Source organism: Hydractinia symbiolongicarpus, chromosome 3 (genome assembly GCF_029227915.1).
Source record: "Hydractinia symbiolongicarpus strain clone_291-10 chromosome 3, HSymV2.1, whole genome shotgun sequence".
Taxonomy (NCBI): Eukaryota; Metazoa; Cnidaria; class Hydrozoa; order Anthoathecata; family Hydractiniidae; genus Hydractinia; species Hydractinia symbiolongicarpus.
The window spans coordinates 24330854-24347129 of NC_079877.1; the positions used below are offsets into that span (position 1 = coordinate 24330854).

General features: G+C 33.5%; 3 protein-coding genes across 3 annotated transcripts; 2 read left to right on the plus strand and 1 right to left on the minus strand.

Moving 5' to 3' along the window:
* The first annotated feature begins 1450 nt into the window (after positions 1 to 1450).
* On the plus strand, positions 1451 to 7474 carry LOC130636376 (prolactin-releasing peptide receptor-like). The gene is made up of 2 exons (XM_057446072.1): positions 1451 to 5771; positions 6357 to 7474. The coding sequence occupies exons 1-2, from the start codon at positions 4921 to 4923 to the stop codon at positions 6688 to 6690; spliced, it is 1185 nt and encodes a 394-aa protein (XP_057302055.1). The 5' UTR covers positions 1451 to 4920; the 3' UTR covers positions 6691 to 7474.
* Positions 7475 to 8471: 997 nt separating this feature from the next.
* Positions 8472 to 12982, plus strand: LOC130636378 (uncharacterized). The gene is made up of 3 exons (XM_057446074.1): positions 8472 to 9051; positions 9252 to 9350; positions 9460 to 12982. The coding sequence occupies exons 1-3, from the start codon at positions 8730 to 8732 to the stop codon at positions 10518 to 10520; spliced, it is 1482 nt and encodes a 493-aa protein (XP_057302057.1). The 5' UTR covers positions 8472 to 8729; the 3' UTR covers positions 10521 to 12982.
* Positions 11257 to 15778, minus strand: LOC130636377 (uncharacterized). The gene is made up of 5 exons (XM_057446073.1): positions 13056 to 15778; positions 12821 to 12982; positions 12463 to 12648; positions 12131 to 12266; positions 11257 to 12029 (listed from the first exon to the last, which is right to left on the minus strand). The coding sequence occupies exons 1-5, from the start codon at positions 14943 to 14945 to the stop codon at positions 11734 to 11736; spliced, it is 2670 nt and encodes an 889-aa protein (XP_057302056.1). The 5' UTR covers positions 14946 to 15778; the 3' UTR covers positions 11257 to 11733.
* Between the last annotated feature and the right edge of the window lie 498 nt (positions 15779 to 16276).

The window sequence follows — 16276 nt, forward strand, 5'->3', positions numbered from 1 at the left end:
TTTGCCTTCTCATATTAAAAAGGCAAAAGATCCTGGGGACGAGAGTGGTATAATCACTAGACTATTAGGCTTGCTTATATGTTTTTCAGAAATTGGATAAAATATTCAAAACTTGATACCCTTTCATAACGGCTTATATTTTAAACAATTTAAGAGACTTAGGCTTAGTCCGTGACAAATAACTTCTGCTTCCTGAAGTCAAATTGAGATGAAAATTTAAACAAATCCTTTATCCAAGAATAAAAATTCATTTCATAAACCTTTAGTGGACCGTTCTAATTCAAAGTAAAAGGTGAAGTCATCGGAAAAATAATAATTAGCTAACTGACCAATCACATTGCTGTATTTCTCTATTGTTTTGGGTTGAATTTCTGTTGTGGAAGGTATTTTATCAACTTTATAAGAACTTTATAAGAAGCCTGAGCCTGAGGAAGTCTGAGGATTCTTATTTTTTTTAACATATTCAGCCTAAAATTGTTTTTATTTTAGGCTCTATATTTTTTTACAGTATATTACAGATATTTTGGGATGCAATGAATATGTAACATTTTCGCGCAGCAATTGATTCTGTAAAAATAGGGAAAATCGCCATTGTTTTATTTTTTTTAAATTTTTTTAGCCTCATTGTTCTTATAAAATTGTTCTTAATAAAAAACATGAACTTCTTACAAGTAGAAATGGGTTGCAATATGTTTCTTCATCCACCCCTCCCCCATATTTTTCGTGTTTGCATGTGAAAACCATATGGTATAAGCGTGACTGGTGATAAGATCTTTTCGATATTCTTCTCCTTCTTCTTCTTATTTTCATTTTTAATCATCTGCAAAATATTTGAGCCGATTTATTTTCATTTTCACGAAAGAAAAGCACGAAAGTAAAATATCGCTAAAACAATTAAAAATTATTTTTTTATATATATTCCAACGTAATTCGTTATTTATTCAATTACTTTTTATCTCCGTGACGCTTTAATCAAAGAAGTTTTTTTTAACAAAATGTGTGAAGGGCGACAACTCATGAATTTTTTCATTCAATTTCTTTTTTTGACACTTTCAAAGGTGATGAAATTGAGAAGAACAAATAAAGCGTGTATAAGTCTGTCTTCGGAATTTTCAAAAGGGATATATGAAAAGGAGAAAGGATGAAGAGGTCATGGAGGGAAGTATTTTGTACTATACAATTGACAACGCTCGCAGGATTAGCTCGTATTTTAGGCGTTTCATTATTATTATTATTATTATTATTATTATTATTATTATTATTATTATTATTATTATTATTATTATTATTATTATTATTATTATTATTATTATTATTATTATTATTATTATTATTATTATTATTATTATTATTATTATTATTATTATTATTATTATTATTATTATTATTATTATTATTATTATTATTATTATTATTATTATTATTATTATTATTATTATTATTATTATTATTTTTATTATTATTGTTGTTGTTGTTGTTGTTGTTGTTGTTGTTGTTGTTGTTGTTGTTGTTGTTGTTGTTGTTGTTGTTGTTGTTGTAAATAGTATAACTAGAGAAAAAGGAAGATTGACAAATAAAAAAATAAAATAATAATAAAAATGAAATAGAAAGAACAAATAAATAAATAAATGAATGAATGAATGAAACAGTATTTACATAAAAATATTGGAAATAAATAACTAAAAATATTTATATGCAAACATATGAATTAAAAACAGGTGAATAGTACATTGTGGTAAGCCGTCACTTCTGAAACATGATTTGTCGATCCAGACTGTTTCAATGTTTTTTTGCGTGCAAATGGCTACTCGCATCCAAGGAAGAGAGCAGAATCTAACCAATCAAATTAAAAGTGTTCCGGTCCACTTTTTTGGAACGTAAAGCCGTGCTTAACTACGTAGTTTTTTGCTTTCAGGCTGGCAACGAATCTTTTAAAGTGTGAAGAACTCAAGCGCGTATGGGTGTGATAAAAAAATTATTTGAGAAAATGGTCCTCCTTTTTTTTATAAGAACGAGCTTTTAATTTTTATAACCACATTCTTTGTTTCAATAAAATGTACTTGAGAAATGGAGGAATTCATTGCACTAGTTTCTAATATTTATTTATTTATTCGTTTATTTATTTTTAATTATCGTAATCTTCATTGTTACTGTACTACGAGAGAACAGGAAATAACGATGTCTTTCTGGGTTCAAATTGTTCTTAAGTTGTTCTTACTTTTGTCAAAATTTTAGACTTTTTATGTGTTTCCACAAAATTGTAGTTGGACGTGGTAAAAAAAATTCATGGTTGAATGAATAAAATGTTAACGTTTGACTGACTGAATGAATGAATGAATGAATGAATGAATAATTAAACGAAAGAAAGTAAAAACAAAGAAAGAAGAAGGATGTTTGCAAATTTTGTGCGTTGACAATTAAATTTTCTTTTTCCGCATTTTGCTTTCGTTTGAGAAAAAAGAGAACCTAGCACAGTATAAAACTTATTTTAACGAATTCAGCTGCCTTATATATTTCTCTCACTATTGTCTGATGCTACACCACATCTTGCAATAGAAAACTTGCAGGTTAGATTGCGAAACAAAATGTTTGTTAGACCGTTTCCCTGGAAACTTGTTGGAAAAAAATTCATTTTAAAGTAAATAAAGTTAATTATGGTGGCATATACAAGAAGTCAATTTGAAATCCACACAAGGTAAGGTTTTTGTCACAACATTAAAGACACCGTGTGAAATACAAAAATTGAACAATTTTTGTGCAAATGATTTGCGATATAATATCATGTTGGTTTGGCGCAAAATTAACACTTGTCAGAGATTTCGAAAACGTTTTAACACGCAGCTAATATTTCTCCAGTTTTATCGTGTTAATTTGGTAATAATGAAATCGCCTATTTCTTCTTTTCACACAAATTGCACCAGTATGGCGTTGATTAAGAGGCTAAACGAATTAACAACGTTAACGAGATATATGAATTTATAAGTTACTTTTTCACGCCGTGACCCTGTATGGAAGCATTTTATAATGCCTATTGTATCCTTTCTCGTCTCCAGGGATTAATGCTATCAAAAAAGGCAAAAACCCTGGGGACGAGGGTGCTATTGTGCATACCTCACAAAGTATGCAGTATTTTCTTGTCAGATTTTTTATTACCAGTCGTTAGCCCATAGAAAAATCCACGGGTTCGCCCGTTTTTTTTATACCGCATTGCGTGCATCCCGTTACTTGCACAGCTGAGCTACCATTTTGCGTGACAGACAGACGTATACGGGTATTTTAATATAGATTTTATTTTAACAGTTACGACTTGTTGATTGATCCACTTACTAAATAAATAAAGATATATAAATATTACTTTTATTTGAACTTTGAAACAACGAGTGGTGTGAATGGTCGGTATTAAAACCGTTAGCGCCATTAGCACGCATTGGCTCGTGATAACGTTGAAAACTCTGTCTATAACACTGATTCAACATCTTTTATACCAGTGCCTTTTCATACCAGTGTTTTTTAAGCCGTATTATAAGTAGGGAAGGATGGATGATTTCGCACCCCTCCATAACTCTGCCAGACAAATTATTTCCCTTGACAAAATAAAGTTATGTTGCATGTTTTGAAGCTCCTATTATCAAACTAATAGAAGTGATAAATTTTTTCAATCATAAGGATGTCATAGGATTTCGGTACTAATAAAATTCAGTAAGTTATGCAACATAGCAAAAATGACATTACAAAAATAGAGTTGAGATATCATGACTTCCACCGATAACATTTAACAATGCCATCAATTCCATTAACTTATGCGTATTGCGCAACCATACTCTTAGGACTTCGAAGGTTTTTGTACTACCTGTAGCAATATCTAAATTTAAGCTGCCCTAAATATTGAGGTTGCTTTTTACACTATGACACGACGTTGAATGCAAATACATATTTTATCATGGATGGTTTTCTTGCATTTTTTAATAATTGACCGGCATTTTTTCATTTAAATTAAGATGCTTAGTGAGGACTTCTAAATTTAGGGGATATAAGGGGTGGAGGAAGGAGGTGGGGTGGGTAGGTAAACAGCAAATCCATAATTAAATTGTCAATTTGCGATTTATGTGTCAGTCTTTAAGAAACATAATATTATTATTAACTTCATTTAACAGAAAATTCATAACTTTCTCAAGCAAAAAATATTGTTTTACGACGCATAAAATATTTTATTTAACATTGGCTTAAACAAAAAATCTTCTGTAGCACAAATAAAAATAAAAAATAAAAATAAGAATTACTGAGGTTGCTAAGGGGAGTGTAATAAATTCTTCAAATTTAACTGAGCTCATTTCAACTAGTGCTCAAACCTAAATCGGAATCATTAAGTTTCCATACAGATGCTTCCTAGTCAGACATAATTCTTGTATTCCAGAATTTATGTAAAGCATGGTTTTTTTTATCTATTTGATCATGTATAAGCGATTTGTTGGAAAAGAATGGAAGACTACCACTTCCCAAATTATTGGAGACTGGAAGTAATATAGAGCTGACTAAAACCAGGAATCGCAATTCGTAAAAACGTTGCAATGTGGTATGCATCCTCGCCCCCAGGGTTTGTTGCCTGATGTCAAAGGCGGCCTCGATGTCAAAAGTCAAGAACCCCTGGGGACGAGGTTATTTAGCGGGCGTTATAGGAATCACTTAAGCATCATTTTAAATGAAACTTTTTTCTAAACAGCAGACACGTAACCTAAGTTTGGTGAAATTTATTGATTCTTTTACCATATGTACATTTCTTTTTGTTATGATTTTTTGCTTTATTTGTGTTGCGATTAATATCATAGCAAACTTATGTACATAACTAACATTTGCCTACTTTTATTACTAGCATGTGTGTAACATACATTTTTTTAATATTTATGTGAAAAAGTACAAAACATGGCGTTTAGTAATCTATCAGATATGGCGGATGTTTCTTGGAGTCAAAACAACAACACTCAACTGTCGAATAACCGGACATGTGTGCTTAATATGGTGGAGACGTTTGTCATCACAAGTTATGTGGTTGTGTTTATAGTTGGTTTTATCGGTAACAGTATAGTGGTGTTAACATTTGCACCAAGTTGGAAAAAAGGACCGATTATAGAGTTGTTGATTATATATTTAGCTTTTTTTGATCTATTAGCGTCTATATTTGGCCCGTGGCTTTTTGTGTATTGGATAGCAACTTGCCATAAGAAATGGGATTTCGGTTGGCTTGGTTGTAAAGTTTTACCGACACTCTGTCGAGTTTTTACCGACATATCTATCGGTGTTATCCTCACCATGGCAATCGATCGCTGTAGATCGATAGTTACTCCACTTAGAAATCGATTTAGTCGTAAATCGATACATATATCCGTGGGAATTACCATCGTTTTATCATGTATATGGGAGCTATATTACGTATTTGGTTTGTTTATTAATGAAAATGGTTTATGCACAGTAATGACTGTCAGCGACCCGCGGTTTTCATACCCATTGATCGTGCTAACAGCGTGGCGAAACATTGCATTCGTTGTTATCTTTAGCCTGACAACGTTAGCTGTGTACATAAAGCTGAAAAGCTCCGCCGACCAAGTACTACTGCAGAACTCACAAGGTTACAACCAAATTCACAGTCAGAGGTCACGTGTAATGAAAATGTTGGTTACCATGGCAATCGTGTTTGCAATTACGGTCATACCACGTGACATTTTTCATTTGACTTTCACGATATCATGGATGGACTCAGATGGGTTGCCTTACACGTGAGTTGAATATCGTTTATTTTACGTGTACCTTTCGCTTCGATAACGCGGTTTTTCGATTTATAGCGCGTTAGTTTTAAATAATGTTTGCGGTTCAAGAGAATCGAGATTTTAGTGATAAATAAAGGTACTTAACGGATACTGACCGGTTCAGGTGTTGTGAAATAAATTTAAAAATTCCTGAAATAAAACTAGGGAACGGGCTTACAAGGTGTGAGCGCCTTTACTACTTGTTACAATAAGCGTTGAAGTGAATTGTTTTTAATTAATATACTTTCTGAAAGTGCTTCTGTAATAACAACGCTTTGGAGGTCAAGAACATCACCATAAGATCAATATAACCGAAGATTTTGTTGTTGCTGTCGTTGTTGTTGAGGGAGAAGTTGTTTGTAGGCAATTTAACCAAGATTTTTGCAGCTTTATTTTCAAGTCTAAAAACCTTAAAAACTTGTCGAATTGGGACAACGAAACCTTCCATCAAGCTTGATGTGATTGGTTCAATATCTCAAATACGCGAACCTGATTGGGCGCAACAATCGCTCTACTAATTTTCTGCATTGTACATAATATTTTTATATTTTTTAGTTCTACTACTCACGATATAAACAGCATCTTAAAACTTCTTCAAGTCAGCAATAGTATCTACAATGTGTTTATATACGGTAAAATGCACGATCACTTCCTACATAACTTAAGAGTCGTCATATGTCGTGTAAAAGGAGGCCGACATCTCACTTACCGTACGACGATTCGAAGAAATAAACGACTTAATTCATCGACTAGCTCCGCAGCTATTCGCCGACCATCGTTTACTACAGAACTTGATAAAAGAGAGAGAATGCCGTCGACAGCGTTTCTCGGTCAAAATCAAGGTGTTATAGAGGAACAATTTGATACAGAACGAATAGCCATTTTGTAAATTGAGACCTGAAAATGACTTACCATTTGCATCTGTCATGCAAACATATCTACCACGGAAACGTATCAACCACAAAAACATATACATCACACAAACATAACTACCACACAAGCATACCTATCACACAAGCATAACTACCACACAAGCATAACTACTACACACACACAACTATCACAGAAACAAAACTACCACAAAACATATTTACCGCTAAAATATAGCCGTTACAGAAACACAACTATCACAGATACATAACTACCACAGAAACTTATCTCTCACGAAAACATGCCTGCCACTAAACTATAACTGCCACTAAAACATGTTTACCACAGAAACATAGCTACCACCACGGAGGTAGAAACATATCTACCACAAAGATATATCTACCGCAGAAACAAATCTACCACAGAAACTAAAACATATCTGCCATTAAAATATATCTTTTACTATAATTTTTTACTTCTACAAATCCTAACGATTCAATAAGCAGTGATTAAGAGTAATTAGGATACATTCTTGCAACTTCGTAACCAGGAATAAGTAATATTTAATTAAACTACTATGCTTCGAAATTAGCGTATTTATTGATTATAGAGAAAGCAAATATTGTAAAAGTAGTTAAGAGATATAAATATAATGTATATATTTATCTATAGTATATATATATAAATAAACTGCACCAAATATTTAGTTTTTAGTTAGCTACTCACAACGTTCAATTATTCTCAATTCCACTCGTTTTTGTGTTAGCTTCAACCCCAGTTCTTCCGAATTATTATTTACCTTCCAAAACTTTTAGACAGACTAAAGACGAAGTTGGACTTTTTCCTAAGTGAAATTCAAAAATGACTTCGCTTACTATAAGCGTATGGGATTCGTAACAAAGGGATGGCAGGACTGATGGTACTATTGAAGATTCCATGATACACTTTAATAACTTCTATGTTGGTATATGTTTCTTATTGTAACTGCTTATAAATAGTATATAATAAGGCTATTTACAGTAATTTAATTTTAAATTGACCGTCACCCTGCCATGCTTACGTTACGTTGATTGTGGCTTTATTTGTAGGCTATGACGATCGCAGGGCTAGACCGATCCGTACAACAACAAAAAATCTAACAACTCGCATAACTGTCAACACTGTAATAAAAGTTAAGGAAACATTTTTGCAGTAAGGTAGAAGGAATGTATGTTCGACTTCGCCTTGTGTAGTGCCAAAGCAGAAGAGCATTCCTAATGCTTGACATCTTATACTACAAAGCTTCGAGAATGTTGATAGGGTCTACAACTAAGCGGACGATAAGAGAGCACAGATAAGTTCAATAAAACAGAATTAGCAAGATAAAAAGAGGACTCGGATGCACATTGTGACCAACTTGTACAGTTAAAACCTGAATTAAATAGGCGTAGCACATATTTTCTTTGTATGTAATGGTAGGCAAATCTGGAACAGGTTTTTCAATGTAGTTGGATTTTGTTGTTGTGGCAAACGTACGAAATAAGCTTCGATAGCATGAAAGATATGGAATATATGGAGCTAACGCCATCTTGATTCCATTCACTTGCAATCCAAATGCAAAGGAGGATTTCATTGGCACGTGACCAAGGTTATCTGTAGCTTGGAATAATTCCCTGCTGCTTAACCCTAATCTTCAAACATAGTGACACTGAGCAATAACATGAGCCAAAAGTACTTCCGTTGCCATCCGTTGTGTTTTATGATATAAAAAAATGGTTAAATTACTTTAAAAGCTTTTTTAAATGGCAGTCATACCAAGGAGGTTTAAAAAGAAGGAGAGAGAACTCTTTTATTTCTATTGAAATCATCCGTGTCTCATGTTTACTTTTCTCTATTGTTCTTACATCGAATTCTGTCAATCAAAATTTGAAATCTCGCGCTTAAATTAATAAATTAGCCGTTGTCTTTTGTTACTATTTGCATAAATTATGAGCCCGCGGCTATTTTTCTCTCAGCGGTAAATGCTTGTTAGTTGATAAATTTGTCGTTTTTACATATCATAAACAAGCAAGAAGCGAAATGGCAGGCGAAGACGTTAAAAATATAATAGAATTGGATGATGACTTTTTTGTGACGGAAGAAATGTTGTCAGATTTTACTGTTTACGAAAGTTGTGAGGTGGAAGTATCGTTTGTGGAAGATCTGTTGGAAGAAGAAAATGAAGTAGATGCTGGATATTTGGGTATTCCTCAAATAGTATTCGTTGATGAAGAAGATGTGGACATGGTGGTTGATAACAACAGTACCAAAAATGTGAAGTTTGTGTGCAGCAAGTGCAAAAAACAGTATTTTAAAGAAGCTTACTACAAGAAACATACTCTGATATGTAAAAAGCCAACAGGTAATGCTTCAGTTTAATAAAGTCATGTTTTCTTTAAAACACCATTAGCTAGCTAGCTATAATGTTTTGTTTTTTGACTCTGCATGTAGATTTCATAGAAAAGCTATTGTATTATCATCATTTGATATGCTTTTTGTTGTTGTTGTCTTGTTTTGTTATCACAACTGTGTTCTGATGTCAACTCTGTATTCCAATAATAGATCCAGAAACAACAACAGTGGCAAGAAAAACTCTTGATGACTCAAAAAATAAATCAACTACAACAATTTCCACAAAACAAGTTAAATCAAAATCGAATCGTAAGTATTCATTCATGAACTCTGAGAACATAAGGAATTTTTTTTTGCTATATATAGAGCAAAATATTGTGAACTGGTGGTATAAACCTTTTTTTTTGCACCCTTTTAGAATCTTTATCCATCACCGATCATGAGCTGCAGCAAGAAAAAATGAATTTTGTTCGTGATGCTATGGTTAAAATTTCAAAAGACCCAATCAATAACATTGTTGTGAAAGGATTCAAAACACCTGGAAATCGTGTCAAAGAATTAGCCAACTCAATTTTGAATGCTGGGAGTGATGTTTTGGACATTATTTCTGAAAATGTAGTGTGTCGCATATTTAAAGAATTGCAAAAATCTAACCTACTGACTGGTTCAGGAAAAGAATCTCTTTGGAGAAAAGTGCATGAACTTGCACAAGACGATAAATTCAGACAACATTGGAAACATGTATTACCTAAAGGATACTGCATTGACAGTCAAGAATTCTCTATGTTGTTGCAGAAATTTGTTATGGAGTTAATAAAAATACTAGTAGCTCATGAAAACAAAAATCGACATGTCGAAAAAAGTCTTGACTTGAAACTCACAACTGAGGAACAAACTGTTCTGTATTATGTTTCAGGATACATAATTTTCTCGCTACGTAAAAAATACCAAAGATTAGCAGATTCGAAAAACAAAGTTGTTGCTGTGGCTGCATTGCAGTTTCTGAACTCATTGAAAGTTTCAGGTGATGATAAACTGCAGGTATATAGTTTTCTGGATTATACAAGATCTTGGGTGGACCAAGTCAGCAGAGGATACCTGATAAAAGTCAATGATGACATGTTTATTTTTTGCAGAAGAATTGAAAACGTTATTAGAAAAGTTTTAAATTTGAACATGTTGAAAAAATATAAAGGAGAAGATATACGGGAACTTTTCGAAAATGAACTTATGAAGGACTCTTTAATTGATCAAGCCTGGGTCATACTTTCACGGTATCTTGGAAATGAGAAGTTATCGAAAATTCTCAAAGCTCAGATCATTAAAAAATGGTGTGACATCAGAGCAAAAGCATATGTCACTGCATATATACAAGTAGTTCGACGCAAACTTGCTTCTCTAGCATCGGAGAAAAAAGAGAAGTTGACTGTAGTCTTATCTAAAAAAGGTGAACCAGCAATGAGAAAAAAACTTAACTAATTGTCATAACATTTTTACCTATAACTTGTTTTAATTTCTATATATCTTTTCCATGTATATAACTGTGTTTCTTAGTAAAATAATCATACCCTTATTATGTTTGTACTATTTTAAGGGTTTTTTTCGGATTGAGTAAGGATTCAATCTCGCTGAAGCTGTTTATTTTAAATCTAAATTTTTGCCAAGATTTGTGAACTTCACTCTCATTTCTTTTTTTTGTGCTACTTCTTTGTTCAGTTATGCACATTGGCAAGCGTTAAACTGAATAATGCTGCGAGATCAAAACTCTGCGCGCTTTGCTAGAAATTTAATAGATCATAAAAACGCGGAGAAATGGTCGATGGATAGGCTAATCAAGATGGTATGAAACAACATGCTTTTTATCAGCTGGAGGGACCCTGAAAAATAAGTTGCGCGTGCATAATTACCGACGCAAATATTCTTACGCGAGAATCGCTACTTAAAGCTGACCGCAACCTCGGACCTAGGATTGCCGCATCGGATGCTCTATGCCTGACTGTGGCCTGATGAAATCAACTCACTTTTTGATTATTCCATTTGATTAAATTTTTTGCAAACAAGTTTTATATCTCACACGGGTATCGAACTCTCTTTGCAAACAAGTTTTACATCTCACACGGGTATCGGGTATGTTTTATTGTGGTTTGTATACACCCTTACACCAAGAGGCCTTTGTCACGTTCTTTTTTTAAATCAACATAGTCCCGAATAGCGAATATTAATTTCGACACTCCTTCGCATGAATTCTTGTTGGGAATATAATGAAACTTGTCCCCAGGGTTGTTCTACATATCGCGAAGTGAGTATGTAAAAAAGCAAAACAAAACTGTAATATTTATTCACGTATGGCGGATCCATTCGAAATGAAGATAAAAGAAATTCCGTAATAGTTGTAATTTCCCGATGACATAAATAAAAATTACATAGCAATAATAAAGTAGCAATCCTAAATTTTTTTAATCTCAATTATTTTCTAAGATTTGATGTTTTCAAAAAAATGTTTCAAATCAAAGTCAAAATCGTACTCCACTAAAAATATTTGCAAAAGATGTGACTCAAAAGACAAGGCACTAATAACAAAACAACTTCTATGTTGAAAAAGCGTAATGGAAAAAATGTCTGACATACTCAGAAAAAATATAAATAAAATAGTCAAACAATCATGTTTCCAAAAGTATCAATATATAAATAACTATCTCTTTCTTTTCTGTGGAAGTTTCCTCATATCATTTACGTCTAGGTGAATCTGATTTTGATTACCACGTCGAGTGTTTCCACGTAGATCTCTGATCAACTCAGATTTCATAACAAGCAAAGAAAGTTCTTGTTGGCCAAATTGATAAAGTGTTGGGTTGTCACATGTACCACCACTTCGTCTTTGACGAGCGAAATGTTCCTCCAATGGATCTTGTGAGAATTTCTCGCTCAAAATCATCTTGACATTTGGACTCTGGAGAAGTAATTTGGTCAGTTCCACGAATGATTTCACTATGGACAAAGATAAAAAAAATATACATTTATAGAACAACACCGTTTGTCCATGAAACATTGCCTGGAACCACAATTGCAGAAAAATGTAGATTTTTTACCTGTTATTTTCCAACCATTTATCGTCTGTTTGCTCAATAACAATTTATTTTTTTCATCTTGGGATAAATTAGGTGTGTCATTGGCTTGTTCTTCCCACCTTCCCAGGTAATGTTCGAGGAATTCTTTCTCTAAAAACTGAATTTTACATGTTGATGTGAAAAAAATGAAAAATGAAAATGGAAATATTTGCACACCCTTTTACATGGAGATCAAGTTCTTTAGGACTGGTTTACAAATATGCAAAATGAACTTGAGCTTTTTGAGGGAAAAATGTTGTGTTTCTGAATTCCGTTACAAAATAATTGAATGTATTTCGAATGATACTACTAACCTCAAAACGCCAATCGTTAACATCTCTATATGCTGCAAGAGCTATTTTTCCGCCACGATCTTGATTAATTGAAGATACATTCAAGCAATCAAAAACTTGGTCAAACATACGCACAAACTTTATTGTACTTTTCGTATAATGCAGCCCCTGAACCTCAAGTGCATCAGCAGTTGTTTTACTCAAAACCTAAATGCAAAATCATAATTTACATGAGCAATGATAAACACATTATCAGAAGTATATCATTATTTGCAACTCCCACAAAATAATCAAACTGTGAATCCACTATCACTCAGAAAACACTAATACAAACAAGCAGACAAATAAATAATAAAAAAAGAAAAGAAAAATATCTCACTTGGGTAGCCAACTTAACTTGCATCCTCAACCTTGGAGTTAACTTTATGTGATCCTCTTTTAGTTTATAAAGTTTCCTTAATCCAGGTGCTGCTCCATGTAAATTCAGATCCCATTCATAAACATTGACAAGATGGTTCCAGCTGATATCCATGTGATCGAGCTAATAAATAGAAAATTGATATATGTATACAGATATACTTTAAAATTGAAACAAACAAACAAAAAACACTTACAAAAAGATTGCGTGTATTATTGTTTCCATGAGAGTTCTCGAAACAGTTTCTCGTTGTTTTAATGAGATGAGGGACATCGGATATAAAAAAGATCTTTCTGTCCAATGATAATAAGTTGTTGGTCCAATATGTGTTACCAATATCAGGTGTCACCATAATTTTGTAAAACTTCCTATTGGGAGAAGCACCATCTGAAATAAATGCTCGAACATAAAAACCAATTGCCTCCAATACATATGTCGCCTCCCATACACATGGATAGAGCTGATCAGAGGTAAATCCCAATGATGCGAAATATCCAAAAGGATACACCAGAGATGAAACAATTCCTCGAACCATAAACACTATCACATAGGAAGCAAAGTGACGATCATTCTCTGATGATCCCTCAGCACGTTTTTGAAATTCAACTAACTCATCGTTAATATCCCCCATATCAGTGAAACCAACCAATTGTCCAGTTGACTGTCTGAACACCAAGTCAGCTTTTATTTTCATCTCATCATAAATAAGCGAAACGTTTTTTTGGTGATCATCCAGAGTTGCAATTTTACTATCCACTATTAATCTTTCAATGACATCTGGATTGAATCCACACATTGGATCAGTGAAGTTTATGTATTTTTTAAGTGTGTCAATATGTGGGAGTTTTAAAAAATTCAAATTCGGATTTCGCAAATGTTTATATGCTGCTGGTGAATGGTGGTATAAACTGAGGCACCACCTAATAATTAGTGGGTGCCATCTCATGCCATTAGGTGAACTTTTGGAAGCCATTTCTTTTTGTTGCTCCCATAACAACCACTGGGGACTGCCTTCGGGTATTTCAGGACATGTTTCCTCATTGCAAACAATATTTTTTATAAATTCGTGTTGCTCATCATCAACATGGATGCATTCTTTCTCAGTAATTTTTCTTACCCAAGATGATAATTGGGCAACTTTCTTTATTGCTCTCTGTTTTTCTCCCTGAGTATTGCGATATCTTTCCTCTAGTTCTTCTCTGGAAAGATATCGAATGTTTGTATGTGAGGAATCAAGCACAGAATCATCACTTTTCCGTCTACTTCTAACTTTTTTAACTGTTGGTTTAAAAGAATTGCACATACTACATACAGATGAAGGTTTTTCAGCTAAAAAATGACAGTTGGTATGGCGTATTGTTTTAAAATTGTCTTCATCAAATCTGACCATTTTATCGTCTTCAACAAAAGCTACTGGAAATGTTCCACTCTGATTCATGAATGGCTGTTCGAAATTACATCTCGACTTGATTACATCTTCATAACCTTGTAACCCCGTGCAAACACTGACTGACTTCCAGAATGACGAGAAAGTTGAAATATCATCATTTTTCAAAACACATGGCAGAGTTTTTGTTAGTTGTATTGTTTCTTTCTCCATAGGTTTCCCATATATGGAGAAATCCCAACCATTGCTGTTGTCTATACGTATTGTAAGCAAATGGTTTAATTCTTTTTCATTTTGACAAAGGGTATAGACACGTTTATAGTTATCCGATTTATCACATATACTAAAACCAACTTTCTTCATACTCACATCTAATTCCAGTATTTTTAAGCTGTCTTTTCTGTTTACAGCATAATTCATGCACACACAATTTTCATCCACATGAGGGTAAAATGATGCAGCAGTACCAATTATTTTTTTTGACGTTTTCATCTCATCTAATTTTCTTCTACATCCATTACAAGTAAATTTAGGAAATACACAAGGATCTTCTTGTTCACAATATATTCCATATATAGATTGAAACACTTCACTGTAAATATCACAAGATTTAAAATTAACGTAATGTTTACTTTTCACAATTTTCTTCCCACACAATCTACATAGCTTTTGAATATACTCTGAATGTGAAGCAGACATGTTGACACAGCAAAATTCAAATATGAATACTTTATTTTTCAAAAAAACTTCATAAAAAACCCACAAAGGTGTCAAGGGAATTAAAAAAAAATGTGAACCACTTGCCAGCTGGTTATGTAACACCTAATAAAAAAACAATTATAAACTCAATTCAATATATATTCAAAACATACAGCTGGTGTGAGAGAAAGAAAGAATATACATAAACAGAAAATCTACTCCCACTGGGGAAAAAAGAAAAAAAGTTGCTTAAAACTTTTACCTAAATATACATAATTAGAACTAATAATTATTTTCTTTTGTTCCATGACAATGGAAAACATCACCGAGTGCTGCGACGTGCTGCGACACCCTACCGAGAATTCGTCTACTTCGAGAGTAAAAAAAACAATTTTATAAATAACCCCTCCTGACGAGACCTGCACAAAAACGTTAATCAACCCTTTAACTAACATTTTCCCAGGAGGGGACATACGAAATAGTTTATAAGTTGTAAAACTTTACGATCTCCCAAGGCAGCTTTTCGCACTTTGAAGGCACTTTACTCCTTCCGCGTCCTTATGGAAGTGGAAAAACAAACTTCACCCTCATTGAATCTTGTAGTTTAACTAAACTACATGTTTTCCTGCTCTTCCGCATTGCTGTAAGTGTGATTTTTAAGATTTATCTTTTCTCGTTAAAACACTCGTTTCAGAGTCGGTAGGTAAATATTGAGCCAAATCAGAGACACGGATCAGTTCAAAGGGGCGCCGAAACAATAAAAAATTGAATAGAAAATTTAAAGGGACGCCGCGAGTTCTCTCTCCTTCTTTTTAAACCTCCTTGGTCATACTTTCTTTACATGGGCGGAAGAGTTCTATCAAAATTACATGTTTATTGTTGTTAGAGCGAACGTCAAGACCTGGATTTTATTGCGATATGGGTAGTTAAGTAACGACGCTATCTACAATCAGGGACATAAATATGTGGCCAAATAACAAAAATACAAGCTCGTTATGGAGAAACTGTCCCCATAAATTCTAGGGAGCAAATATTCAAATGTAACTGACTTCCAGGAGGGAGCAATTATCCAGGGGGAAATTATCCTATATGGCGATTGTACAGCGGGCAATTATCCAGGGAGAATAGCGGGAGGCCTTTGTCCAGGGAGCAATTATCCAGGGGGCGATAGCGGGGGGCAATTGTTCGGGTGTGGCCAATTATCCAGAGGAGGTAATTGTCCTAGAACTACAACAAAGACAAGGTTATGAAGCAAAAGGAATATGGTTGAGGAAACTACAACCTTGTGCAAAAAATGCGCATGATATATTAATATAACGCAGGATATTGCT